This window comes from Manihot esculenta, chromosome 3 (assembly GCF_001659605.2).
Source record: "Manihot esculenta cultivar AM560-2 chromosome 3, M.esculenta_v8, whole genome shotgun sequence".
NCBI classification, from domain to species: domain Eukaryota; kingdom Viridiplantae; phylum Streptophyta; class Magnoliopsida; order Malpighiales; family Euphorbiaceae; genus Manihot; species Manihot esculenta.
Window position 1 is genome coordinate 31,690,416 of NC_035163.2, and position 27,959 is coordinate 31,718,374.

At 37.8% G+C, this 27,959-nt stretch overlaps 5 protein-coding genes across 5 annotated transcripts; 3 read left to right on the forward strand and 2 right to left on the reverse strand.

Moving 5' to 3' along the window:
- The first annotated feature begins 9,835 nt into the window (after positions 1–9,835).
- LOC110610761 (BTB/POZ and MATH domain-containing protein 2) lies at positions 9,836–11,217 on the forward strand. The gene is made up of 2 exons (XM_021750826.2): positions 9,836–10,557; positions 10,631–11,217. The coding sequence occupies exons 1-2, from the start codon at positions 10,130–10,132 to the stop codon at positions 11,019–11,021; spliced, it is 819 nt and encodes a 272-aa protein (XP_021606518.1). The 5' UTR covers positions 9,836–10,129; the 3' UTR covers positions 11,022–11,217.
- Positions 11,218–13,895: 2,678 nt separating this feature from the next.
- Positions 13,896–16,899, forward strand: LOC110611722 (two-component response regulator ARR2). Its single transcript, XM_021752124.2, has 6 exons — positions 13,896–14,070; positions 14,252–14,407; positions 14,488–14,868; positions 14,963–15,039; positions 15,165–16,271; positions 16,348–16,899. Exons 1-6 carry the CDS (start codon positions 13,896–13,898, stop codon positions 16,417–16,419), a joined length of 1,968 nt encoding a protein of 655 aa, XP_021607816.1. The 3' UTR covers positions 16,420–16,899.
- Positions 16,900–17,080: 181 nt separating this feature from the next.
- LOC110611721 (COBRA-like protein 7) lies at positions 17,081–20,451 on the reverse strand. Its single transcript, XM_021752123.2, has 2 exons — positions 19,778–20,451; positions 17,081–18,886 (listed from the first exon to the last, which is right to left on the reverse strand). The coding sequence occupies exons 1-2, from the start codon at positions 20,301–20,303 to the stop codon at positions 17,484–17,486; spliced, it is 1,929 nt and encodes a 642-aa protein (XP_021607815.1). The 5' UTR covers positions 20,304–20,451; the 3' UTR covers positions 17,081–17,483.
- A 2,048-nt stretch (positions 20,452–22,499) lies between these two features.
- On the forward strand, positions 22,500–23,549 carry LOC110611012 (leucine-rich repeat extensin-like protein 6). The gene has a single exon (XM_021751110.2). It carries the CDS (start codon positions 22,717–22,719, stop codon positions 23,242–23,244), a length of 528 nt encoding a protein of 175 aa, XP_021606802.1. The 5' UTR covers positions 22,500–22,716; the 3' UTR covers positions 23,245–23,549.
- Positions 23,550–25,669: 2,120 nt separating this feature from the next.
- Positions 25,670–26,900, reverse strand: LOC110610666 (GATA transcription factor 15). The gene is made up of 3 exons (XM_021750701.2): positions 26,465–26,900; positions 26,247–26,372; positions 25,670–26,170 (listed from the first exon to the last, which is right to left on the reverse strand). Exons 1-3 carry the CDS (start codon positions 26,483–26,485, stop codon positions 25,886–25,888), a joined length of 432 nt encoding a protein of 143 aa, XP_021606393.1. The 5' UTR covers positions 26,486–26,900; the 3' UTR covers positions 25,670–25,885.
- Positions 26,901–27,959: the final 1,059 nt, after the last annotated feature.

Genomic DNA, 27,959 nt, shown 5'->3' on the forward strand with positions numbered 1-27,959 from the left:
GAAAAGCAGAGATCTACACTAACCTCTTGGAGATCGAGGGTTGGTGTGATCCGAACCTTGGAGATGTGGAGGAAACTAGCTCCGGGGTCTCCAAGCTCCAAATCCTTGATCCAAGCTTAAAACTCTTCAAAACCAAGAATGAAACTCATAAAAACCATAGAAGATTGAAGGAAAACGTGAAATCGATCAAGGGAGGACATGAACTCACCTTAGCCCGAGAATGGGGAGAAAACTCGCCCATTTTCGGTCTGAGGCCTTATATAGGCGACCGGCTGAGCCACCTTCGGCGGCCAAACCAGCACCCTAAAGTCCCCCATGTTCGGCGGCCGAACTTGAGGTTCGGCAGCCGAACCTGGTTTCTGCCCAACTCAACTTTCGGAAGCCAAAAGTCCATCCGAAACCATCTCAGTTAGGGAGGACACTTTAACTCAGACACCATCAGACCCAACCTCTCTGCAGCTCTAGAAGAAATGAAAGAGTGAGAAGCACCGGGGTCCATTAAAGCATACACCTCTGAACACCCAATGATGAGATTACCTGACACCACCGTGTTCGACGTGTCTGCCTCCTGCTGAGTCAGGGTGAAAATCCGTGCTGGGGCTGACGGACCTGCACCTCGGGAACCCATCCCTGATGAAGAGGCTACCCCTCTTCCTCTTCCTCTGCCACTGCTTGGTGGTACGGCTGAAGCTACTGGCTGTACTACGCTGCCCGTACTCATCTGCTGGGATGGTGCAACCAAAGTCGCCTGAGGACATTCCCGTGCATAATGTCCCTCCTGCCCACATCTATAGCAGGCTGTGGATCCCAACTGACAAGCTCCTCTATGCTGTTTGCCACACCTCTTGCACACTGGAAAATCTGCGCCAGAACTGGAGCCACTACTCATTCCCAGACCCGACTTAAGCCTATTCCAGAACTTGCCTCTCTTTCCTCTGAATTTCTCCCATCTCTTCTTACTTGCACTTGCTGTACCCTGTGAGGAAGAACCTGATTTAACACCAGAAGACTGTACCTTAACTACACCTTGACTGATAGCACTGGCCTCCATCTTTCTAGCAGCATCCACAATAGAGTGGAAACTTTCCTTCTCCGCATGAAGAATCAAAGAGAAATACCTGGCATGAAGCCTTGTGGCATATCTCTTTGCCTTCTTCTGATCTGTATCATATGCCTGACCGACATATGGCAACAATTCCAGGAACTTATCTGTATATTCATCAACGCTCATCTCCTCCGTCTGTCGCAACTGCTCAAACTCCACAACCTTTAATTCCCTGGAACTGTCAGGAAAAGCCCATCCAGCAAATTCGTTGGCGAACTCTTCCCATGACATACTCTCAAGTCTCGGGTCCACATAGTTCTTGAACCATTCTCTAGCTTTCTTACACTTTAACGTGAACCCTGCCATCTCAATGGCTCTACCGTCATCAGCTCCCAACTCACTTGTTATCATTTTGACTGCACTGAGATACTCAAAGGGATCATCTCCTGTATTGAATTTCGGAGCATCCAACTTTAAGTACTCGGTCATCTTCACCTTACTTCCCCTTGAAGAACTGGGTTGATGTGCTTCCACAACAGGGGCTACTGGTTCAGGAGGTGGTGGTGGAGGAACTGGTTCCCTTACTTCAGGTTGTACTGGACTTGGATGAACAGGTGGGGGTGGATACATGTGATAGGGTGGATAAAAGGAAGGATAGGGCATATATGGCATGTAGGGTGGATATGGGGCAAAACTGGAGTAATCCGACGTGCCTCCCATCGGATACTCTGGGCCCTGTGGAAAGGGTGGATAGCCAAACCCAGAGGCCTGAACGCCTCCCTGGGACTCCCCCATACCTTCTTCTGACCTTCCTACACCCATGCTTGCATCTCTACTCTGATCCTCTTCCCTCACACCTCTTTCTTCTACTGCCCTTCCCCCTCTGCTTACTCCTCTCCTGCTCTCGTCAGAAGACCTTCTCGGGTCTCGTGACGTTCCTTCCCTGCTTGACCTGTGCGATCTTGCCCTTGGCAAGGCAGGTGGACGAGCAGCTGTACCCTCACTTACAGGTGGGACTCCTATCAATCTCGCGGATCGACGAGTTCCTCGCATCTTCACTCTCTGGAAAACAACAAATCACATAACACATAAGCAACACATCAAAAACATGCACATGCATAACTCAGGGCATTGCACATCAGCATAACATCCTATCCTCGTGGACATGTTTTTCCTATAGTGCTTGACCTGCTAAACCTCTCTATGAGCCCAACTCTCTCTCTATAGGTCCGACCATGTGAACCTAGGGCTCTGATACCAATCTGTAACAGCCCGGAAACCGAACTGCCACCGGCACTAGGATCCAGATCGACTTAAGGTCGCCGGGACCCGTAGTAAGCCTGCTATCCTGTCTGTATACCTGTGAAATCCCATACATGATCATACATTTGCTGTAAAAACATAAAACTTTTCTTCATTCCAAGGCTTAACCTGTGCATGCACTCTCTCTGTGCTCTACCAATCCCTACTAGAGCTCCTCATGGCTCTAGGCGGATCAATCTCATAATGTGAAGCCTGATTTTTCTCATAAACATACAACAATAAAAAAAAACATACATAAACTGATCATGTGACTCCACAAAGGGATTACAATTCTTATAGTCAAGCACCATTCTATACACTATACATAAACCTTATCTCTTTACATTTACATGTCCACACTAGCTATTACACCACTCTGTACTCTTCCTGTACCCTGCTGAGTTCTCTCTGATCTCTGAACCTGCACAACTGAAGTTAGGGGAGAGGGATGAGCTACGATAGCCCAGTGAGTAGAATAGGTAAATAACAGGTGATAAAACATGCTCTCATGGAATGCAACACAGAATCACATCACCTCGGCCGGACGGATCAAAACTCCCTCTATCTCATCTGGGGTACCTAAGTACCATGTGCCTGGTCCCCGTAGGGCTGTTCCAGGTCTTTGTATATGTGCCTGGTCCCCGTAGGGCTGTTCCAGGTCTTTCCTCTGAGGGCTAATGAATCCTCACGAAGTCCGTGCCGTCTCACATAAGCAATGTACAAGGAGCAGTGCCAAGTACAAGGATAAATGCAATGCATCATCTTTGTGTACACTAATGCACTCACCCTAAAGCATATTCATGATGCATGAAGCATGATAAAATATCAGTTCTCATATTAAAACATTAAGTTAAATTCCACTCACCTGGTTATCTCTGAACTGACTCTGCAGGTTCTGACACTGGACTCACTGCTGACCTCCCTGATTCCTCTGGTCCGTACCTACACAGGTGGACTCAAATGAGGGACTAAACTCACTCAAGAACATCTCTACGAAACTCCCCAAAACCCCTCTAACAAACCTCAAATCATCACATAAAACATGCAAACTACCCATACAAACTTCATAAAACCTTTCAAATCATCAAAGAAGCTCAGGATCTTCACTTACCTCTTACACAACTTGAGGATGAAGGATCCTAACGTGGAGATATGAAGAAAAGCTCTTCCAAAGCTCCAAGCTTCAAAACTTGCTTCTTTTGCTCAAAACCTTCATAAGTCACCAAAACTCTTAAAACTCTTGAAAGATTTGATGAAAATCATGGAAAACATGAAAGTCAACGTGGGGAGAGGCTGAAACTCACCTCTGGCTGCAAGTGGAGGAGACATAACCTCCTTCCACCGACCCTTGGCCCTTTTATAGGTGGCTGGCCAGACCACCTTCGGCAGCCGAACGTGAAGCCGCAACCATGCAATGTTCGGCGGCCGAAAGTGACCTTCGGCGGCCGAACCTTTGCATTTCTCCCTTGTTGCTTTTCTTTCAAAACTCAAGTCTTTTAACACTTCAAAACATGAAAACAAGTGAAAATACCTTGAAAAACATATGTATTACCCTTCTCGAGGGTTCCGACACCCGAGATTCCACCGGACGACAGGAATGCCGATGCCGGACTCGAGCCGGGTATTACATCGGGCTTCTCTCCCACATTCAGCCAACCAAACCTTCCAACTAAACCAACTCATGCAAAAACATGCAAAAATACATCCTCAAGCATTTAGGGGCTTAGAACTAACCTATACCCCAAAAACATCTCATTTAACAAACAATAAACATACATTTCATCATTAGCTCACATAAACCCTAACACTTTACAACTAGCCTAATCATGCATCAAAACTCTCTAACCCCCCCCCCCCCAAAAAAAAACTTACATAAAACATAAAAGAAGGGTAGGATCTCCACTTACCTCTTGAAAAACGAGAGGAGAGGCGATCCAAACTCGGAGACGGGAGAAATCGAGCTCCGGGGTCTCCAAGCTTCAAAATTTCGTTCTTAGCTCAAAAATCTTCAAAACCAAGTTAAAACTTGTCAAAACTTGAAGGATTTGAGGAGAAAACACAAGATCGACAAAAGGGGTGGCAGAGACTCACCTTGCCCGAAAATAGAGAGAGAAAACTCGCCCATTTTCGGTCAGGGGGCCTTTTATAGGTGGCTGGCCATACCACCTTCGGAAGCCAAAAGTACCTCCGCAACTCCACCATGTTTGGCGGCCGAACATGGGGTTCGGCGGCTGAACCTGGGTTTCTCCTCCAAAACATTTTCTTTCAAAACTCAATTTCTTTCTTCATTAAAACCATAAAAACATGTCAAAACATTTATAAAAACATGATTTTACCCTTCTAGAGGGTTTCGACATCCGAGATTCTGCCAGAAAGCAGGAATTCCGATACCGGGGTCTAGCCGGGTATTACAAAAAGGCTGCCTCCCATGCAGGTTCGCGGCCGAACCTGAGTTCTCTAGAATGGCAGAACCCGATTCTGCCTTATGCATTTCAGTCCCAAAACTCTCAAATCCTTACATCCAACTTCCCACAATATGCATAAGGGGTATAAAAACTAACCTAAACTCCAACAAGCAACAACAAAACACAAGAGGGAGCATACATTCATCAAAACCCAACTCAAAGCCTATAACCTTAGATCTAGCCATTTCATGTATTTTTAACCCTTAACCCTTTTTAAAATTTACTTAAAACATATGAAAAGGCAAATATCTACACTTTCCTCTTCAAGATCTAAGGTAGATGTGACCCAAACTTGGAGTTGAAGAGAAACGGTCTCTAAACTTTAAAATCTTGGATCCAAGCTTAAAATTTCAAAAACAAGAGAAAACTCGTGAAAATTTGAAGGATTTAAAGGAAAAATATAAAATCATCAAAGGGAGGGCAAGAACTCACCTTTGTCCGAAGATGGAGAGAGAAACTCTCCCATTTTCGGACTGGAGGCCTCTTATAGGTGGCTGACCAGACCACCTTCGGGGGCCGAAAGGAGAGCTTCTGCGGCAGCACCATGTTCGGCGGCCGAACCTGGATTTCCTAAAAAAAAAACATTTTCTTTTCTTTTAAAATTTTAACTCAAAACCAAACAATAAAATCATGAAAATCATTTTGTAAAAATATATTTTACCCTTCTAATAGGTTCCGGTACCCGAGATTCCAGATCCTAACGGAGATTCCATCGGAAGGTTAAAATTTCGACGCTGGAGTCTAGCCGGGTATTACATAATCTAAGCAATTACGGACCTAAATCATTCAAACTAATAATATATTGCTTATGCAATTAAAAGCAATAGGCCTTAATTGATTCTAGAAGCAACGCAATAATAACATGAAGATCAAGTTGCATAAATATTGAAAAATAGAAATTTAACAATGGAGTTTCAAATCTCCCAATTCATAACAAACTGAAATTTCTCCTAACTTCAACTAGAGATAAAGTTGTTTAGCCACTCATAGTGGACAAAGAACACATAATAGAAGAAAGAAAGAAGAAAAGGATGCTGCTGAAGTTCTACCGAAAATCTCCTTTTTTGCTGTTTGGTTGCTGCCCCTTTTTATAGGTGAGGAGTCCTAATCCTTCTTGGAGTTGGAATCCTATTTTGACTTGGTCTTTTGATGGTATTTTAATTCCTCCTTTGTCTTTGCATTTTAGTATGAATAAAACTCCTTTGGTGAAAGACTTTCTTTGGCATGGTTCTTGGAGTTGTCATAGGACTGGTCTTAGTGTATTTGAAGTAGGATAGGACTCCAAGACGTTTGAATCTTTGAATTTAAGCTTTTCCCACGCTACTGTGTTTTCTTACTGGAGACAGTTGATTTGGGCCAATCACTTGCCCAAATAATTTCTACGAGTTACTTTCAGGTTCCTACTTCAGCTTTTCTTTAGGTGATTTGGCCAGCGATCGGGGCAAATCGTTTTGGGCATATCAAGTCTTGAGTGTTCAGCTCCCTCCTCCTACAGTTGTTCCAGTCATCCTTTTGGGTTTGATTTGGCCAAATCACTGCGGCCAAATCGATTTTCTAGCTTTTTCTATAAATTTTCTCCAAATTTCCATTTTTCTCCTTTTCTGCAAAACTATCATAAAAACTTAAATTAAATTAGAAAAATACATATTTAAACAGTAATAAATATAATAAAAATGTGGCTAAATTATACTTGATCACCTGTTAAGCACGCCCGTACCTCAGAGCCTACAAGGACAGCCCTTCCCCTTCAGTTGATAAGGGAAAGAAAGCGGTGAAGCACTTATCATCTGCCCCAGACAATGAGCTATTAAATGTTGCCGAGGTGACTACTGAGTCCACGCCGACCTCTGCAGCCAAGATGCTGTGCAAGAGGATGTTTGGGAGGGTCCCAGATGCTTCTGATCCCCACTTCCTACCCCTCATCAGCCATCTCACTTGCTCCAGCAAGCAACAAACATTCTTCAGCTCGTGCTCCTTGGAGGACCTTGGGGATAGTTTGAGGGAGACGTTCCTCATGGTAAATTATCTGCTCTCTTGAAGGTATTTTTCATCTTCAGCTTTCTTAACCCTGTTTTTGCTTTTCTGTGGCAAGCTTTTGTGGTGTTCATGAAAATTGACGCCCAAAACCGGTCCTTTCAGAGCTCGGTGGAGCAGCACATCGCTAAGGAGCGCCGAGATAAAAAACATTATTGTCACTGGTGAAGCTCGCAGGCACATCATCGAATTTCAAGGGTAAATCGAGGACCTCACCAAACAGCTGGAGGAGATGAGAGAGGAAGTTACTAGGGCTTTCCAATAGGCTTCTGTAGTAGAGTCTCAGCGAGACGAGGCCTTAGAATAGCTGTCCGCTTTGAAGGAGTCATATCGCCAACGTGACGAGGCTTTAGCTTGTGCTACTGTCCTCCAACAGGAGCTTGTACTACTGTCCTCCAATAGGAGCTTGTACTACTGTCCTCCAATAGGAGCTTAATAAATACATCGAAGATCTGAAAGGCATGACTTTGGCAGGGGAGGAACCGCCTTAAGCAACAATGACTTCGGCAGGGGAGGAACCGCCTTAAGCAACAATGACTCCGCCAAAAGATCTCTGCCCTGGAAGAGAGGTATACTTCATTGCTGAGGGATGTCCGGGCTGCAGAGGACAGGGTCCAGCAGGCCTATGAGGAGTGTTTGTAAGAGTACAAGAATTTTGTAGAGCTAAAGGAGAAAATTTCGCGGGCTTATGAAGCACGACTGGAGGAATATGAGGCTTCTGCGGGGCTAAAAGAAAGAGTATACAAAAAGGCCTTCTACATGTTTGGTTCGGGCTTCAACTAAGGCCTTAAAGCAGTTAGGGATGTCCCCTCCACTCTGTTAGCTGACCTACGATCCCCTTAAGTGAACTTTGACGGCAAGGAGGTGTGCTACAGAAAGGATGACAACCCTTTGCCTAAGAACGCTCCTCCCTTGCTTTCTAGACTACAGGAGGCAATACTATAGATGATAGTCCTGTAAATGACTTAATCAGTTCTGCTCCCCCTTTCCCTATTGCCTTTGTAACCCACTCTAATGGTTAATAAAAATTTTAAATTTTTCTGTTGTTTTCCATCTATCTGCTTTTATTTTATTTTTGTTTATTAAATTTTACTTGTATTCTCATACTTAGATTGCTTTTATGTATGTTGCCTGTGAGTTGTGCTTATTTTGCTTATAAAGCGTCAAACTTATTACATTTGTTTTTTGTTTATCGAATGCCTTAGTGTTTCTTGCCTTCTGTTTCCTTAAAGCCTTTAGCTGGCTTAGTGTTTTAGCCTTTTGCTTCAGTTCTTATTGCCCCCAAGTTATATATTTTTACTTACTTGTATTTTGTCACTCGCGGGTTTTTTTTGAAGTTAATGATAAAGCTTGATTTTATTTCGATTTTGCCTTGGCTTCATTTCTCTTTGAGCCTTAGGGGTACTGAACTCTTTTTCGAGGTCAGCATTATGCCTTAGCTTTATAAGCCTTAGATTAGTTTTCTGCGAGTTGAACTCTTTCGTGAAGTCAGCATCAAGCCTTAGATTAGTTTTTCTACGAGCCGAGTTCTTTTGTGAGGCCGAAACCAAGTTTTGCCTCGCTTTCCTGTGAACCCAAACCTTTATAAAGTCGGAACCAGGTCTTTAGTTTGTTTTTCCTACGATTCGAGCTCTCTTGTGATCCGGGCTCTTTTTATGAGGTAGGAACCATGTTTTTTTTACTTGTTTTCCTGTGATCTGAACTCTTTCGTGAGACCGAAATCAAGTTTTGCCTCGCTTTCTCGAGAACCCAACCTTTTATGAGGTCTGAACTAGGCCTTTGGTTTGTTTTTCTTGCGATCCGAGCTCACTTGTGATCCGGGCTCTTTTTATAAGGTCAGAACAAGGCTTTTTGCTTATTTTCCTATAACCTGAGCTCTTTTGTGAGGTGAAAACCAAGTTTTTTGCTTATTTTCCTGTGATCCAAGCTTTTTTATGAGGTCGGAATCAGGTCTTAACCCCTTTTTTAGTCTTGTGTATGCTGGGGTCTTTTCTTAAAGTCGACCTCATATCTTTGGTTTGTTTTCTTTTGGCTTATAGCCTTCCTGGTGTGGGCCTTTGTTATTGGCCTTTATCCTCTCAATCGGTTTTGAGGCGCCGGTGGTCTTATTCCGAGACCGGTCACCTACCTCATTGAGAGTTTTATCTTCGCAACCGATTTTGTGGTGTCGGTAGTCTTATTTTAAGACCGGTCACCCACTTTATTGGAATCTTCATCTCCTTAACCGGTTTTGTAGTGTCAACAGTCTTATTTTCGAGGCTAGTCACCTATCTCATTAAGGACTTCATCTTCCCAACTGGTTTTGTGGTTTTGTGGTGCCGGCGGTCTTATTTTGAGACCGGTCACCCACCTCATTGAGGTTTTTATCTCCTCAACCGGTTTTGTAGTACCAGCAATCTTATTTTCGAGACTGGTCACCTACCTTATTGATGATTTTAACATCTGTTTAGGAGCGCTTTGAGAGTAGGAAAGATGAATATTTTATTTATATTTTTGACATATCATTATATATTTTTATGAAAAATATCTTTTTAGGTGCTGGATGTTCTATGCGTGAAATTTCAGATTTCCTCGTAAGTCTTTGATTCTAGTATACTCGAATTTAATGTCTTTGGTGATATTCTAAAATCTAATAAAAGTAGACTGCAGGTGTATTTTGGCAAGTTTAGTCTGAATTACTAAAAATAGGAAAAGATGGAATAAAAATAAAAGAATCCAAAGGGATGAATCAAGAAAAATACAGATTCACATAAGCATTTGATAACAAAAAAAAAACTGTGATAAAGTTCAGATAAGAATGTAAAACTTGAATCAAAATTTACTAAGTCTTATAATATAAATTAATCCTCAAAAATGATACAGCAGTTTCATTATAACATCCTCAATCGAAGACCTATGGATAAAAATTTTATACATTTTTTTTTTCATTTGCAGCATTTCTTCCCCCACCCCACCTGACCGTCAGCGGTGGTTCTTTCTTGTTGTTGATTAAACAAGAGAGAAAAAAACAAAAAAGTCGTCGTAACAGTGTGCAAAAGAGAACCTTTTTTCCCTGACGACCTTGTTGACCAGGCATCTCTATTTCTTGACAAATTATTCAGGAAAACTACTCCCTACCTACTGATCAATTCAAAACCCCTTTCTCTCCGATTTCCAATCGTTGACCTCCAAATTCTCGACGTAGTACCTCTTGGAAGCCTTCATTGCTGCTATTCTCACCATAACTCCACAGTTCAATCAACCCCAGTTGATTATTTTATCAAAATCCATTTTCCTCTATTTGATGGAGACGATCACCGCAGAACTCTCCAAACCTATATCAAGCTGCTCCTCCAATTTCAATTTCCCAGCAGCCACTTCAACATCCCGCTCCGTGACAATAAATGGATCCCACGAATTCAAAATCAATGGCTACTCCCTAACGAAGGGCATCGGAATTGGAAACTCATTATCGTCGGATGCGTTCATCGCTGGTGGGTACCAGTGGGCAATCCACTTCTACCCTGACGGACGGGCAGTAGAAGATCACCCGAGATACGTGTCCTTGTTCATAGCCCTCGAAAGCGAGGACAGCGACGTGAGGGCACTGTTTGAGATCTCGCTGATTGATCAGAGTGGGAAAGGACGCAATGAGGTTCACACCCAGTTCGGTAGAATAGGAACAAATCTCGAGAGTGGACCTTACACAATTAAATGTCGCGGCAGCATGTGGTGAGTTTTTTGTGATTTTTGTCGTTCTAGATAGTAATAGATTTTATAGTGGTGTTACTATTGGATGTCGCAGGGGCTTTAAACGATTTTTCAGAAGAGATCTATTAGAGAAATCAGATTATCTAAAAGACGATACCTTAGTAATTCGCTGTCGTGTTGGCGTTGTTGTCACCTACACAGAGGGAGTACCACTGCCAGACCCCGATATTGGCCATAATTTTGGCAAGTCTTTAGAGAGTGGAAGCAGAAACGATTCAGATGTAAATTTTCAAGTTGATGGCGAAGAATTTGCTGCTCAGAAGCTCAAGTATCAGCACACTCAATCGGCCGATTCCTGGTCTTCTTCAAGCGTAGGGAACTGGAAAAAGTTGAAGAGGATTAACTTCGAAGAAGAAGAAGAAACAACGGAGGAGAGCGACGATGCAGCTACAAGGATTTTCATCTTTGAACCGGATAGCCGTTAGAGCCCGACCCGGACCACTTCTTGTTCTATGCTAAAGCCCAATTTCAGCCCATTCACGTTCTAATAAGCAATAGTATTCAAAGCCCATTCCACTTTTCGTCCCAAAATTTTATATTAGAGATAATTATTATTATCTTTGTATTTTTAGAATTACATTAAAATATCTCTATAATGATATCCATTAGTTTTTGTTACTCTTACCATTAGTCTTCTAATCAACACTGTAAAAAATTATTTTTATTTTAAAATTATCCTTTTTATAACAAATAAAAAATTAATCCTCTCAAAGTCTCATTAAATAAAATTAACCTTTTTATACCAAATAAAAAATTATTTTTCTTTTTTTTTTCTTGTACTTTTGTACAAAACTTTGTTTATATTATGAATTTTATGCTTATTTTTATGGATTTAGTTGAGTTTTTTGGAACTAAATAGATTTAGGATGGTGAGTTCTAGGAAGGACACACTTGTGGCTATATATGGATTTTGACATAATATTTTTTTGGCTGATATAATCTAGCCAAAAGAATAATCACCAGATTTTATAATGAGGCTTAGATAATGTCAACGTGAAATCCTAAAACACTGTCAATTCTTTCAATTTCTTTTGAATATTGGCAGTCCAGAAGTTAATGTACACATAGAACAGTGAAGATAATCAAAATGATAATAATAAAATTCTTTGATATTAAAGTTGTGGAATTAATTTGATGGTAAGTATGTGAGAGAAAATGTTAAGTACCAATCGCTAAAATTGATAATAAAGATAAATATTATTAAATAAATCAATGGTAATACTCAAATTTAAGATGAGAAATACATTAAAAATAATTTTGAATTAAATTGAAATAGTTGATTTAATTTTGGATCAAAATTAAATTTTAATTTTCAAAAGCTTAAAATTAAGGATATCAAGAATAATTAAGTAAGGAAAAAAGATAAAATTAATTTTAAAAAATAAAATAATTTGCTATAAACTCAATTTTCTATAAAAATATTCATATATAAAAGTAAAAGTACATTTTCCTAATATAATAAAATTTTTAACATTTAGAGCTTAATTATATCCTTAGCTAAATACCCTCTAAATACAATAATAAATTCTTATATAAGTGGCTTTCCAATACATCTTTTTATTTGTCTATTTTACTCCTATTTTATTATTCCTATTAATTCATAAATAACTCTTTATTATGTATTAAATACAATATATTAGTTTTATTATTATCCTAATTGATAAATCACCTTTTAATTTCTTAATATTTAAGGTAATTAATATATGAAGAGAATTTGCAAAATGATTCTTAATTTTAAAATTAATAGCTAAAAGAACACATTATATAATAAAGTTGAACTTTAAAATAACTTCTCCTAAAAATAATAAGTGATTTTGCTTTTATATTATTATTAATTAATAAATAATTCTTTATATATTTTTTAAAATTAACTTTTTAGTTTAATAATAATATGTATGTATGTATTCCATACAATTTATTAGTCTTATTATTATCCTAATTAATATATGACCTTTTAATTTTTTTTTTAATATTTAGCATATATGTGTAAGATATAATTTGCAAAAAAAAAAAATCTTAAATTTGAAATTAGCAATTAAAAATATATAATATAATTGATCAATTAATTATATTTTTAATACATGTTAGTTTATCTTTAAGCTATCTTTTACCATTAAATGTTAATATTTCTTATACCCTTCATGGTTGAAAATTAATATTTATATAAATAAATTTTTATATTCGTATTTTTATTATTAATTATTTAAAAATAAAAATATCCGCGCTTTGCGCGAGTAAGCGTCTAGTTCAGTAAAAAATTGAAGATAAAGTCAAGAGAATTGACCAACGAAAAAACCCAAAAGAGTATAAAGCTGTGACCAGTTCTTTTGTTTTTTTGGTCGAAAGCTTGTGACCAGTTCAATAAAAAGGAAAAAGATAATTACCTGTATCCATGCTTTTTACTGTAACTAATTAAAATATATTTGTATTTTATAATTATATTAAATTAAAATATTTGAAGGTCATTACTAATTTGCTATAAATTAAAGCCCTAATAATTAAAAAAAATAGAAAAGTCAAAGTAGTACATTTTTCTAGTAGACTAGATTATTACACAGAATCATATACTAATGACCAAAAATTTAAATTATAATTTGCTTTATATATGTATACATATATTTTGAAATTCAAGTTGCTCTTTTTTTTTAAAAAAAAAAAAAAAAAAACTTTGAATTATATACCAGATAATCTGAGATAAAAAGATAGATAAATTGAATTACCTCTTACATGCTTGCTAACTAAGGAAGCAGTATTTTGAATTTGGATTAAGGGTTTTGAACGAAAACTGCCATTTTCAGTGAAAAGTGAAGATAATATGCATGGCAAGAGAATTGACCAATCAAATTCTAGTAAACGAATGTGTTAACAATGGAAAACCCTAAAGAGCATAACCTTGTGAAGAGTAAATAAAAAACAAAATGACTGATATTTAGGAGGGAGTCGTTGAAATAGGGATTTAGATATGGGGTGGCGGAGTTTGTTACTTCATGAGTGAGCTGGATCCACTCTTCAAGGACTGAACAAAATAAATTCAACATATTTACCATTTTTTTCTAATTGTAGAAACAGATGATTAAGCTTACAACTTCATGCAGATGTTAAATGTATAAATCCTTTATTCTAATAATCCAAAATCTAATGCCTTTCTCTTTGTTCAATTCCTGCTATCTCAACTCGGTTCCATATGTTTTGAACTGGGTATCAATATTTTGATGCCAAGTTCAACTGCAACTTCAAATACGTGAACTGGGTTGTTTCTGCATGTTTATTTTTGTTTTGTTTCTTTTGGATCATACGCCATGGATCCTAACAGCGGGAAGGGATCGCTGCCAACGTCCAGCTCTAGTGGAGCTTGGAAAGCTGAGGACCTTGTTGACGATAAGTTTCCAGTAGGATTAAGGGTTTTGGCTGTTGACGATAATCAAACATGTCTCTTGACCTTGGAGAAGATGCTCATGTCCTGCCTTTATGAAGGTGCTCTCAAGATTTTTATGTTTTTTTGGAAGCTATGCCTCTCTTCATCTTTTAATTCTCTAAATTTGTAATGTTTGATGTCATCTATTGTGCTTTAAACAATGAGTTCATTTCATTTCAGCATGTTTTGGATTTGGGTTTGTGTAGTTGAATAACTGATATTTTTCATGGGAATTTTCAGTTACAAAATGCAGTGATGCTGAGACAGCATTATCCTTGCTTCGGCAGAACAGAAATGGATATGATATTGTTTTAAGTGATGTACACATGCCAGACATGGATGGATTTGAACTTCTTGAACAAATTGTGCTAGAGATGGATGATCTGCCAGTTGTCAGTAAGTATGATTGTTGCAAATGTGCAATCACGTGGCTCAGATTAGCTTAGATTGATGTGATGTCTTTGTGAACTTCACAGTGATGTCTTACGACGAGGAAAAAAATATGGTCATGAAGGGGATCACTCAGGGTGCTTGTGATTACTTGATTAAACCAGTTGGCATAGAGACACTGAAGAACATATGGCAGCATGTGGTTCGGAAGAAAAGGAACGCGTGGAAGCATTTGGAGCAATCAGGAAGCGTTGAAGACGGAGATAGACAGCACAAACAATCCCAGGACACAGATTATTCATATTCAGCCAATGGAGGAAATTGGAGAAACTCAAAAAAGAAGAAAGGCGAGGAAGAAGAAGCAGAGGAAAGGGATAATACTTCTACTCTAAAGAAGCCAAGAGTGGTTTGGTCGGTTGAACTCCACCAGCAGTTTGTTGCAGCTGTTAATCAACTAGGCATTGACAGTACGTATCCTCACCATTTCTTTGAATTCATTTCCATTGAAATTAAGGTCCTTATATACTCGTCTTTTGTTTTTGTATATTGAGCTGTGGATAGAAGCTGTTCCTAAGAAAATTCTAGAGTTGATGAATGTTCCTGGGCTTACTAGAGAAAATGTTGCTAGCCACCTCCAGGTTTGGACTATGTATGCTTAATAAATAATTGTATAGAATTCAAATAATATGTTTGCTGGGTGAAACTCTTGAGCAAGTAAGCTTTAATATTTGATGTAATCTCATCATCTGTCCGTACGGTACAGAAATATCGTTTGTACCTCAGAAGATTGAGTGGGGCTTCACAACACCAGAGCAATTTGAACAACGGTTTTATTTGTCCCCAAGAAGCAACTTATGGGCCAATGTCCTCATTCAATGGAATTGACCTTCAAACTCTTGCTGCTACTGGTCAGCTTCCAGCACAGAGCCTTGCCACGCTACAAGCAGCTGGGCTTGGTCAGTCTAGAATTCCCATGCCCATGGTTGACCAAAGGAACCATTTCAGCTTTGAAAATCCAGAATTAAGATTAGGAGAGGGGCAACAACAGCAATTAAGCAGTAGTAAGCTGAACTTACATGGAATCCCAACAACCATGGAGCCAAAGCAACTTGCAAATTTGCACCATTCAGCGCAACCTCTTGGAAGCATGAATGTGGAAGTTAATGCCCATGGTGGTCAGAATAATTCATTGCTCATGCAAATGTCTCAATCACAGTCTAGGGGGCAGACACTAAATGAAACCACTGGCAGCCATCTTCCTATTCTCCCATCATCCATGGCACAGCCTGTTCTATCCAATCCAGTTGTTAGCGAGGTGATAGCAAGAAATGGTTTAGCTGAGAACGGTAGAGGTAGTGTATATAATCTAGTTTCACAATCATCTTCAATGTTGAATTTCCCCTTGAACAGCGCAGCAGAATTATCAGGTAATAGTCTTCCCCTGGTATCCAGCCTCACATCTAATCCAGAAATGAAAGGATCTGTAGGATTCATGCCAAGTTATGATATTTTTAGTGATTTGAATCAGCACAAATCCCATGATTGGGAACTAGGCATGAACTTCAATGCATCCCAGCAAAACAACTCTCTGCAAAGCAATCTTAATGTTGGGCCATCAGTTTTACCTCATCAAGGGTTTTCTTCAAGCCAAAGGATAGGCCTGAATATATCTGCTGTAGGCAAACCCATGTTTACAGCTGAGGATGCAAGTGCACATGTAAATGCACAACATTTTGGACAAGTGAACACCTTTTTTTCAGATAATTCAGCGAGTGTTAAGCCTGAAATTGTTTCTGATGCAAGCTGTCAGACTACCCTTTTCCCTGAACAGTTTGGCCAGGAAGATCTCATGAGTACACTTCTAAAACAAGTAGGTTCTGCCCCCCCAAAAGCATTTTCTATTTTGTTCCAAAATTTTGAATAATTTTTTGTCTTCAATTTTGCAGCAGCAGGGAGGTGTACCAGCTGAAAATGAGTTTGACATTGATGGGAGTCCCTTGGATGATATTCCTCAGTAGCATTTCCTTCAGCTCTTTGAGCTTCTGACAATATAGCTGTTACAGATGAACTGATTTATCTCTTCTGCAACTAGAGGGGAGCAGTTCAAATGAGTGTTTTGATCGGCAGACAGGATTTCTTCATTTCAGTTAGCTGCATTTCCTTTCTGTATATGATGACGTTCGGTTGGTTTAGAAATGGGAAGAAGTTGAGGTGAAATATTTAGGTAATGAAATACTAAGGCATAGGTGCAAAATTTTGGCTGCAACTTGGTTGGAAAATCTAGTGAGAAGCAACTAATTTTAGGGTGGTTGTGGAGAATCCTAGAATAACTTCTTAGACATCTGCAGAATTTTTAAGAGTCTAGCTAACTCTAGTAGCAGATGGAGTTTTGTTTTTTAATCATTTTTAGTTAATAATTATTATTTAGGAAATTGACCTTGATGTACATATGCCATTTGACGCTCTAGACATTAAGTCTTGAGTAACTTCTTTTTTCCTGGATGTTTTCTTGCACTTAATTTCTAAGATGCTATTTCTTTTGCCGTTTTATGCATTTTTTATAATGACCCTCTGTTTAATTGTTAGATAGAGTTATCATCTTCGTTGTTGCCCAACCAGATCTAAGCCAGCGTTGAAGAAACTGCGATGGTAAGTGTTAGATTGTGATTGATTAGTGTAGAGGAAACTGTGCTATCTTACTCAACAATGAACATTGTCTACCATCATCAGACAACCTCACAATGTAAGAAAAATGAAGCACGTGGACCAAACTGAGCAATTACAACACTGTTCAATAATTACTACACATGATACCAAATTGCACAGTCGCTTTCAAAAAAATTGCTGTCACAGTATAGTATATATCATTCATTCAAAATGAGCAGAGAACAGCACACCTGCTGGCAATAATCAGATTCACAAAACTCCATATATACTGATCTTGGTGTGCCTATCTTCTGGAAATTCCAGTGATGTGAAAACTCCTGGATAAGAATGTACACATCAAACTCCTGAAAGAATGAAAAAAAATTAGAAGCCACAGTAGGACCAAGCAGTTCCTCATCTGACTGCTACTGTTGCATCAGATGAACACCAGAGTTGCTAGGAGGATCCATAAAATCATAGCCGGTCCCTTTCTGTTGCTGTTACTTGTTGGATATATTTTAGGAAGTGAGCACTCCTCCCCATTGAAGAATACTTTAGTAGGAAATCCATCTCCAGCAGCCACATTGAGTCCAGGTGTAGATTTCTTAGTAAATGAGATCACGGACTGCTGTTTCCCAGGCACCCTAGGATTTCTTTGTGGGTCAGCTCCATCAGTTTCAGCCACGAGATAGTTCAATCCTGGAAGCCCTTGCATGAATATGGTATTGTTGACACCTTCCACCATGCTCCCATTGAATGAATACATTGCTTCAAAACCAGTAGCTGCTTTGTCCAATTGTACTGCAGCAAACCAATCAGGAAATGCTATTTCATCCCAGTTGAAGACTGTGATCCTTGCACTCCACCCACGAGTATAATCTGTATACACATGCCAGTTGATGCTGACCCCACAATTATCTCCACAAGGCATTGGGTTGGGCAACATTCGATGTTTAAGTCCAGCCCAAGCTCTAGACATAGCAGTTCGATTATCGAAAGGTATAAGCAGTGCTTCTGGTGGAAGAAGAACAGCTGGAGCAGTCGTACTACAAGTCCTTGCAGTGTTTCTAGGGCATCCACACGCACAGGTATTGCATGGGACAACAGAATCATTGTAGTAGGCAGAAAATGATACACAGCATCTGGGACTGACTCCCTTGGGATGAGTGATATTGCACACTACCTGCCAGCTAGCAAATGCAGTTGAATTTGATGGTAAGCCACTAGGGTCTGGGAATTGGCTAGGGCTCACTCTTACTGGGGGGCCACATTGATAATCAGGGTTAAGTGTGCCATTGATCTTCCAATTCTGTGGTGGTGTGAGGTCAGACCGATTAAGAACTGGAGGCATTTTAAAAACCTGCAACTGGAAAACTGAGATTGACTTGCTTGGGTCCATTGATGGTGGCAAGATTGTACCATTTCGACAACAGAAAGGTTTCAGCCCAAGGGTTGTGTCATTATACTTCGTTGGAGGCAGGTCAATTATTGTTGGCCTTCTTTCACAGTTCAATACATTGGCAAAGTCCAGTTCCTTGTAGAATGTACCTTGTGGGCCAAATATGCAATCAGATGAATCAACAACATAGGGATAAGCCCCTTTCATAGTGTAGATAAATTCATCCATCATCCAGTCCCAGCTCAATTTCCAGTTATCAAGACGACCGAGGGGATTGTGATTCTCAATGGAAACCTGTGCCCAATAATTGGAATCATATGTCCTGATCACATCGTACATAATTGTAAGATCCCCGCTCTGGCGAGGAAGGAACTCTTCCACCACAGTGATGTTTGATTTAAACTTTGGATCTTTGGTGCAACAAACATACATCATACTACCTGGGAAAGCCTAAAAAAGATTTCATCAAAACGTGTAGGAACACATACAACTTTAGAACACAACTCACAACAACATCAACATCATATGATCTTCTAATTCTGAAGATATTGGATCAAAGCAAAGCAGAGAGGCTAAAAAACTACTTTGCAGTTTTTATTTTGGAAATGCTCTGACGATTGACAAATCTAAACAGATACGCAACGTTGAAATTTCAAGAATCTAGAGGAACATAGCAATTTTTTCTATTGCTCAATTTCCTTTCCACAAACATTATGACTCAACAAGATTCAAGATGCAAATAATTTATTCTCAAGAATTGGGAAAAGCAACAAGGTTAATAAGAAATAGAATCAAACAGTTACAGATATTGAAGCTAAGCCCTCTTAAGATCCAACTGATACACAGTTACACGAACTCTTACATTAACAGGTTCCTGCACAAACAATGAGCTAACACTCTCAGCTCAATCATATCAGCCATACATACAGGTCATGCTACACTGAAGCAAGCTCCAAAACCTTTTGTGATCAATCACTATTTTCTCTGACAAATACAGATCCAATCTTATACCTTAATAGTCCCCTGCCATTTCCAATCAGATCATGTGTTTATCTTAAAAATACATAAATCACAAAACCTGTGAAAAAAAAATGCACGACAAAAGAAAATCATCCAATAATGAAAACCAAATATCCACGTAGAAATGGCATCAGCTTTAATTTTCCCATTGATCTTCCTAAATATTAGAAGAAAAGCTTGCCACAAAATTTAACAAAAAAAAAGCCAAAACATAAACTCCGACATCGCAAAAACCCATAAAGAAAATTCCCAAAAATCACAAGTCAAAACAGGAAGGAAACAAGGAAGAAAAAGAAAAAGAAAAAGCTCACCTTCTGTGGTAGTCTTAGGGCAAACAAACCCATCATTAGCAAGCGTGATATTAGAAGGCCAAGGCACATCTTTCAAAGGCACACCAAACTGGGTACCCAGCAGCTTAATCTGAACCGAAGTCTGAGTGGAATCCCCTGCAGTCGCAATTGGCGTTTTGAGATCAGTCATAGGGTACCCAGCAAATACAGTACCATTACCAACATTTGCAGGCAAGCTAGTCCCATCAGCAAGAATAGCATTAGATGCAGAGACTAAAAACTCATCATTTTTAAAACCCACAAAGACCTTCCAAGATTTGAGCTCATCAAGGCCATTATTTTGTATACTAAGAGTAGACTCAAATCTGTAGGGCTGGTGGGTGGGATCGGTAGGCTTGAGCTGTGTTCCTCCTTCATATAGGTAAGACAAGAAAATCCCATTGCAGTCGCTGGCCGCAGGGGCCGGTGCTGCAGTGTTAGACTGGGAGATCGCAGAGGGTAGTACAGTAAAAAGAAGGAAAAAGAGCAGATCGGAGTAGAAGGCCATGACGTTTGAGGTGGTGGATACTGAAGAGAAATGGAAAATTGAAGTGGTTTTTGAAAGTGGGAAAAGGACGCGAAATGGGAAACGCGTAAGGGATTGTTTGGACAGCTTCTACTAAGCTGTATTTGCTGCGAGCCGTCACGGTGTTCATGCCAGTCCACCATAGAGAATTTTATATTTATATTTCTTCTTTCGGCTTTCCTAATTTTTTTTTTTTAGAGTTTTAAAATAATTTTAAATAAAAAAAATCAACCATTAAATTTAGTTAGAATTGAAGAATTATATTAACAGAAATTCTACGATTCTATTCTTATTCTCTAAAATGTTAAACTGCAAACATGAATTTCAAATTAAAAATGTAGGAGTTATAATTATTTTTTTATTATATTTAATTTTCTAATTATTGTGTTTTAAGATGAATCAGGTTAATACAAAATATTTTTATCAGATGTGAACAACTCTCTTTCTAATCGAGATACGTAGCGGAAACTACGGCTGATGTTGCGACCACGTCCTTGTCTCAGTTGTCCGCGGTGGGCCCAAAACGTGTGCGTACATTGTTTTAAAAAATATATATATTCTTAAACAAATACTAAAACGACAACGGGTAGAATCCCAAGCCCATGGGCTGAATACGTTCGGAGCATTTAAAGTTCCTAACTAGCCGTTACTCAGAAAAGGCTTGACTTTCCTTTTCCACTTTCTCTCTCTCTCTCTTTTCTTTTTCCTTTTATTTTTTTTTTATTTTAAATAGTAATATGAGAGAACTAGCCATTGATGGATTACGTTTGCTGGGAATGAGTACTCATTTGGTTAATTTTTGAATTGAACCAAATTGCATTAATGAAAAAATAAATTTGTTAAGAATAAAATTAATGGAATTTATTAGTTTGATTTAGTTTTAGTGTTGAATTTATTTTAATTTACAAACTTTTATTATTGGAATCTTTAATAGAGTCTGTAACTAGAATTATAGTAGACTTCAGAAATATATGTGAAGAATTATTTATTTATTGGATATATACAGCCAGTCCTTAGTGAAAAGAATGGATCACAAGTCTTTCAATGAAGCTTAGTTTGTTTCAACCCAGCAAGTTGAACTGGTTTGGCCCATTACTTCAGCTGAGACCATATTATTTATGTTTTTCACTTGACAGATTTAGCAGAAAGCCCACTAGCTATCTAGCACATTTTCTAAATTGTAAGCAAAACAAAGGCCAACACTAATATTGGTTATCGGGTGGTGATTAAATTTGTGTTGAAATGAGATTATGACTTGCATCGCTATGCAGGTCATGCGGGATGACGACCATCAAAGTGCAGTCAGCACTTGAGCATCAAGCAACCCCAGCTGCTCACTGTCAACCAACCCAACGATTTTATCTTGCTTCTTAGATTGGGGTCCCAAGATTTGTCTCGGTGGTGTTTGGAGAGGAAAGAAAATGTTGAAAAAGGAAAGAAAGTGATCTACTGATGAATCAATTGACTAGAAGTAGATCCTGTTTACGCTTTGAGTTTCTTCAACTAAGCAATCATGACCAGGAAGAAGAACAAAGAAGAAAGGTAATATGATAAAGGGCAAAAAGCTTGCTTCCTTAGAAAATTAATAAAGCAAAAGTTTGAAGGGCAGGATCCTTCACATGAGCACCTTTGCCTGCTTTTCAAGTTTATTTATTCATGTAAATTATACTTTTGAGTCATTTTGAAAAAGCATTGCTTAACTAAATTATAGTAAGTTTTCAAGAAATAATGCAATTCGAAAATCCATTATTTATAAGATCAGTAATGGGGAGACCCACACAAGATGAAATTTGAACGTGGTAGACAATTGCCACCCAACCAGCCTGGAAAGTTCCATAGCTAAAATCGATCTGTATCTTCAAAGCTACTCACTATGCACACCTTCCAATTATTTGCAAAATTGAATACCCACATGTGCCACATGAACTTGGAGCACTGCGCCGAGGTCAACTGGTGAAGCCTGTCCAAAGCTCACCGTTTTAAGTTTCATTGTTTAACATGGGTTTAAAATCCATTTCTAATAAACTAAAACCGTTTTACATATAGAAAGGATTGGCTTAAATTCAAGGCCTGCCTTGCCTTCTCTGAATTTGGTAAAGTTAAACGTGTCGGTGTCATCTTTTAGGCTCCCACTTTTTCTTTTCAATAGTAATTTTTTAAAAAGCATCGTAGAAATGATGACAATTTATGAATGGTGTTGCTTCAAAGATAAGACACTTAACTCTCAACAGGCACTAGCTCTCTCTCTCTTCTTCTTCTCCTTCTTCTTCTTCTTCTCAGCTACTCCTTAATTTCTTGGCCTCCCAAGAATTCCAACTAAAATTTCATTTTCTTCTTCTCCACCAAACTGCATGCATTTCTTGATATCTCAAGTCTCCTGTTAATTGTTCCCAGAATGGAGAGAATCCAGATGATCAGTTTCTTTCTGGTAGTATTTCTCATAATTCTACCGTCCACCAATCCCTCACCCATTCCAAAATCAAGAATATTGTACCAGATTGCATGCACAATGTGCTCTTCCTGTTGCAACCAAACGCCACCATCTCCTCCTCCACCACCACCACCACCATCCATATCTAACTGCCCACCCCCACCATCTCCTCCGACTTCATCTGGTTCGTACTACTACTCTCCACCACCACCCTCCACTTACACCTACTCCTCTCCTCCACCACCCTCCACTTACACCTACTCCTCTCCTCCACCACCACCACAGGGTGGTGGCGGAGGAGGCGGCAGCAACTATTACTATCCTCCACCAAACTATAACAACTACGCTGCACCTCCTCCTCCTAACCCAATTGTCCCTTACTTTCCTTTCTACTACTATAACCCACCTCCTCCTTCCATGTCCGGGGCTGTGAAGCTGATGGGTTCTATTATTTACAGTGTTGCTGCCATCTTTTTACTTTCTTTGTTTTGATAGAAACTTTAAAGGAGGCAAGGAATTAGAAATAATGTGTGAGATTGGCAGATCTGGTAAATTTACAGGTGAGGAGAAATGGAAACTTGATCATTTCAAGAAGAAAGAAGAAAAGAGCCCTGAGGAAGAGGAGCACACTGCAGAAAACAGAAACTTTGACCAACTGTGGATGCAATAATTGTAATCCTCTCTTTTTCCCTCTGTTGCTGTAGAGTGATCTGTAATTTGTTAACAATTTGTACCTATCTTTGTTCATCTTTTGCTTCACAATAATTATTATAAAAAAAAAAATCAGTAATTAGTCATTTTGGTCACCGTTATTAAAGAAATTGCCTTTTTTTTCTGTAGCTTAATTACTTCTTAGCAACAGACGAAACTCAGTAATAATAGATTTAACTGCGATATAACATAAAATTAAAAAATAAAAATAGGAGGAAAAAGAAAAGCTTTTTGAGAATCTGAGGTGGCGACAGGGCAAGGAATCAATCAGATACTTGAAGAAAAATTCATTGGGTGTGGTGGAAATGAGGAGGAGAGTGTTTCTGACAGGATTTTGTGAATTCTGAGATGCTGTTCATGTCATCAGAATAACTACTTCTAATTGTACTTGGAATCTACTCTTCTCCTTGTCCGAGAACTCGGAGGAAGGAGCCAATTCTGCAAAATCCAATGCATTTCCATCATTACAAAGGTCTCACTTCAACGATTACTTGGTTTCCTTTATGAAATATATATTTTTTTAACCAAAAATTTTATAAAAATCTAATTCAATTTATTTTTTTTTATTATCAATTTAATTTTTTTATATAAAAATCTAGATTTACGAAAAAGCATGTATTGGGAATTCCGATTTTCCTTTTATCTAAATATATATATATATATATATTGATTAAAAAAATAGGAAAAATTAGCTGGAGGCCACGTATGGTGATGGGGGTCAAAAGCATCTCTATGAAACAGTGCTTCAAAACAAAGGGAATAGTAAAATTTGAATTACATGTGAAAATAATTTTTATAATTATATTTATATATAAACGTTTCTACTTAGTTAGTCTATTAAATTTAATTGATTATCACATAATTAAGTTGAACTCAAAGCTTTATTATAGCAAAATGACATGGGTGATAATATAACTTAAAAATAGATATAATAGCAAGTTGTATTTATGTACAATAATAAATAATTATTAATATATTTATATTATACATACACAAAATATATGAAAATTTAATAATTATAAATGAATAAAAAAAGTAAAAATCTATTGTAAGAATATATGAATCAATGTAAAATTTATATGAAGATTGAGTTAATAAAATAGTTGAATATAAATTTATAAATTTTTTAGATATTAATTTAAATTCAATCAAATAATCAATTTTAATTTGATTTTAATATTACCGTTTTAGCGGTAGGTTAAAAATATTATATTAGTATACATGTTAATTAAAATGATTTTCAAATTAAATTTAAAAAGATTTGCTATGAAATTAGTAAATATTTAAGCTTGGGACTGCTCATACCTTGCATCTATGATCTGTTGAGTGACGGGGCCCATTATTAAGAACTTGGCATCACATTATCAGGAATTTTTTATTTTACTTTTATGTTTGAAGGATTTTTTTTTTCTTTCTCAGAATAAATCATAATTTATGGAATTATTATTACATGAAATTTTATTTATTATATATATATATAGTTATTTATCTCAAATTATAAGGTACTTTCTTATAGTAATTTATTGATTAATTTTCTCATAAATTTCTATTTAATATACATTGAAAAAGTGTGAGTGAAGGGTATATTAAAAAGAACAATATAAAATTTATTATTTTTAATTATATTAACTATATTTTCCTCATAAACGTACAAATAAATAATCTATTTATTATAATTAAAATATGTCAAATTCATTTTTAATATCTTTTTTACTAAACAATAATTTCAATAACAATGTAAATTATAATACAATTGCACGCAAAATAACTTGGTTAAAATAAATAATGAAATCAAAAAGCAACAACTTTATTTTACATGGGATAGAAAAGGTCGCATTTTGAAACCTCAAAGTTAGTTACCCTTGCTCTGTTTGGCTCCTAAGAAAATAAGATGCCACTCTGCATAGTCAACAAACCGTACTAACGACACTTTGAATTTTTCATCTTTTCATATCGCCGGGAAACATAAACTAAAAAAAAAAAAAAAAAAAGTCCCATTCCCGCTTCTTCCATTTCTATCAATAAAGCCCCAAATTAAGCAATTTGATTTAGAATTGAAATTATGAAAACATGATAGTGTTACATTTGTGTTGTACAAAAATGAAAAGAAAATATTAATCCGAATTGAGCATTTTATTTTCTTCATTTAGGGCAAAACCCACAAAATCCCAAGAAATGTCAAGTTTTATTTGGGAAAATTGGAATAGATAAGAATAGAATGGCAATATCTAGTTGTTGCATTTCTTGAATTCATTCCAAATACAGTTAGCCAAAAGAGCTTCAAAAACTAATAATAATGATAATAATAGGTAATTAAACCCAAATTTAAAAAAAAAAAATCACAAGATACATTTTCAATTAATTGGGTCAGCTAATCTAATACAAGAATTTCTTGATTCCATTACTTTTCCTCCCTAAAATTCTAAGCATACACTGAGCCATAAGACAGAGCCATTAATAGCACAGCAGCTTGTTCTTCTTCTCCTAGCTTTCTTCTCTGCTTCTCCACTGTTGATCTCTGCATCAATACCTCTCTACCCAGAGCCAACAGCCTCTGCTTTAACCCATCGCCTATTCTACTACTGTTGTTACTTGAACTATTATGATTGTTCCCTTTCTTTGATTTCTTCTCATTTGCTGCTCTGTTCAAACCCAAATTGTCCCTTTTCTTCTTCCTGCTTCTAATTCCACATGCGTTGCACAGCGACTGCAAATCAAACAGTGAACGATCATAAAGTCAGATCGAACAATGGAAATGAAGTTGAGCTGCCAGCTATTACTACCTTAGGGCCAGCTGGGCCACCTCTCCAGAGTGGAGTCTTTGTTGTTCCGCAATCGGTGCAGGTTTTCTTTTGCTGATTTTCTCCTCCTTCAGTTGATTTGCTACTCATATCCTCAGGCTCTGATCCCTGCGTACCAGTCACCAGACACGAAACTCGATTAAGCCAAGATTTGAATGAGATCACAGATCAAATCAAGAAACCAGCTCGATTTTACTTACCTTTTCGCTTTGATCCAGCATTTTAATCAACTATACTGGAGATCTAAAAGAAACCCAGATGAGAAAAGCTGGTAAGCTGAAGTGGGCAGTCAGCAAGAGATGGTGATTGGGCTATATACTAAAAGCAGAATAAGCTAAACTTGAAGTGGGTACACAGTAAAGCTCTAATGATTGCACGAAATAGATAGGGAAACAAAAGCAGAGATCTAACAAATTTGCAGCTACAAGCAAGAGATCAAGCAAACAGATAGCGAAGTAAGTGATCAAAGGTCAGAGAGAAAGCGAGAGGAACGAATAGTCAGCAATGGGAGCGAGCGGAGAGGAAGAAGAAGAAGAAGAAGATGAGAGTGTGAGCGTTTGGGTGAGCAGAGGCGAAATGAGGAAACGAACCGACAAAGACAGAGACAGAAACACACACCACACGCACCAGCGGATCTGAAAAACACTTTATAAATGATTAAATGGGACGCGAAACCCTAGCCTCCTCTGGAAATCGTGAAATGACGAAAACGCCACTGGTTATGAAAATATTGACCACCCGCCAAAAGTCCTCGCTGAAAATTAACTCTTTTTTTTTTTTTCCTAATAAAATTATAAATAAATAAAAATTTGGCGCCATTGAGTAGGATTTGGCTCGCAATTTGGAATTTTTCTTCCAGTGGTAATGGCCGAGGAGGATATGATCCTGTGCTGCTAATTAAGTTCATAATGATTAGTAATCATGTGTGCAATCATGATAGGTCAAAGCAGTGTCTTCTTTTCTTTTCCTTTCCTCCACTCAAAATCAAAATCAAAAGCCAAAGCAAAAGAACCCAATTTAATCCCAGCTGATCTGTTATCCAGAACCTCCGTCTCTTTCCCATAAAATATCAATCGCGTCTCTCTAATTCCGTCGTCCGTTTTCTCTCCCAGCTGCCACTCAAACGTCCCCTTAATTAATTTCACCAAAAGTAGCTGAAGCCTCCTGATATTACGATGTTGATTGGCTGTAACTCCATTGTCAACAGACTCTCATGTCTCCCTCCATTGCTTCTCAGCTGAATGCCTTTGAGCTACACAGCTTTGTGTTTTTAACATTAATTCGCTGACTTGTAACATTTAATTCTCTCTTATATCCTTTAACATATTTTAATGATTTTATATTAAAGTACAAATATACTGAGGACATGACAGAAGTTTAGAGGTTAAAAAACAAAAATTCTCTAGACATTGAGACACAAAGAAAGCGAAACCTAGACCTAAAGTCTTTTTTAATCCTCTTAAAGGCTAGGGAGCAGAACCGGCCACATCATCATACTCAAATGTTTTTTATTGTAATTAATGAAGTTATTAAATCATTTAAAATCTTTTTTTTCTCATCTAATTACTTCTATTCTAATAGTTTTTTTAATTAATATACTACTGCAGATTAAGAGGGAGAAAAAAAAATAAATTTCAAAATTATAAAATTAATTGTTATATTTATCGACAATAAATATAAAATATTTTTTATTTA

Bases quoted from the DNA above. Each gene is read 5' to 3' on its own strand.
- LOC110610761 (XM_021750826.2), top strand. From the start codon at position 10,130: ATGGAGACGATCACCGCAGAACTCTCCAAACCTATATCAAGCTGCTCC. The intron at 10,558-10,630 runs GTGAGTTTTTTG...TGGATGTCGCAG, and splicing joins AAATGTCGCGGCAGCATGTG to GGGCTTTAAACGATTTTTCA.
- LOC110611722 (XM_021752124.2), top strand. From the start codon at position 13,896: ATGGATCCTAACAGCGGGAAGGGATCGCTGCCAACGTCCAGCTCTAGT. The intron at 14,071-14,251 runs GTGCTCTCAAGA...GGGAATTTTCAG, and splicing joins CATGTCCTGCCTTTATGAAG to TTACAAAATGCAGTGATGCT. The intron at 16,272-16,347 runs GTAGGTTCTGCC...TCAATTTTGCAG, and splicing joins TGAGTACACTTCTAAAACAA to CAGCAGGGAGGTGTACCAGC.
- LOC110611721 (XM_021752123.2), bottom strand. From the start codon at position 20,303: ATGGCCTTCTACTCCGATCTGCTCTTTTTCCTTCTTTTTACTGTACTA. The intron at 18,887-19,777 runs GTGAGCTTTTTC...AGGCTTTCCCAG, and splicing joins CCCTAAGACTACCACAGAAG to GTAGTATGATGTATGTTTGT.
- LOC110611012 (XM_021751110.2), top strand. From the start codon at position 22,717: ATGGAGAGAATCCAGATGATCAGTTTCTTTCTGGTAGTATTTCTCATA.
- LOC110610666 (XM_021750701.2), bottom strand. From the start codon at position 26,485: ATGCTGGATCAAAGCGAAAAG. The intron at 26,373-26,464 runs GTAAGTAAAATC...ACTGGTACGCAG, and splicing joins TGCTGGATCAAAGCGAAAAG to GGATCAGAGCCTGAGGATAT. The intron at 26,171-26,246 runs GTAGTAATAGCT...TTTGATTTGCAG, and splicing joins GTGGCCCAGCTGGCCCTAAG to TCGCTGTGCAACGCATGTGG.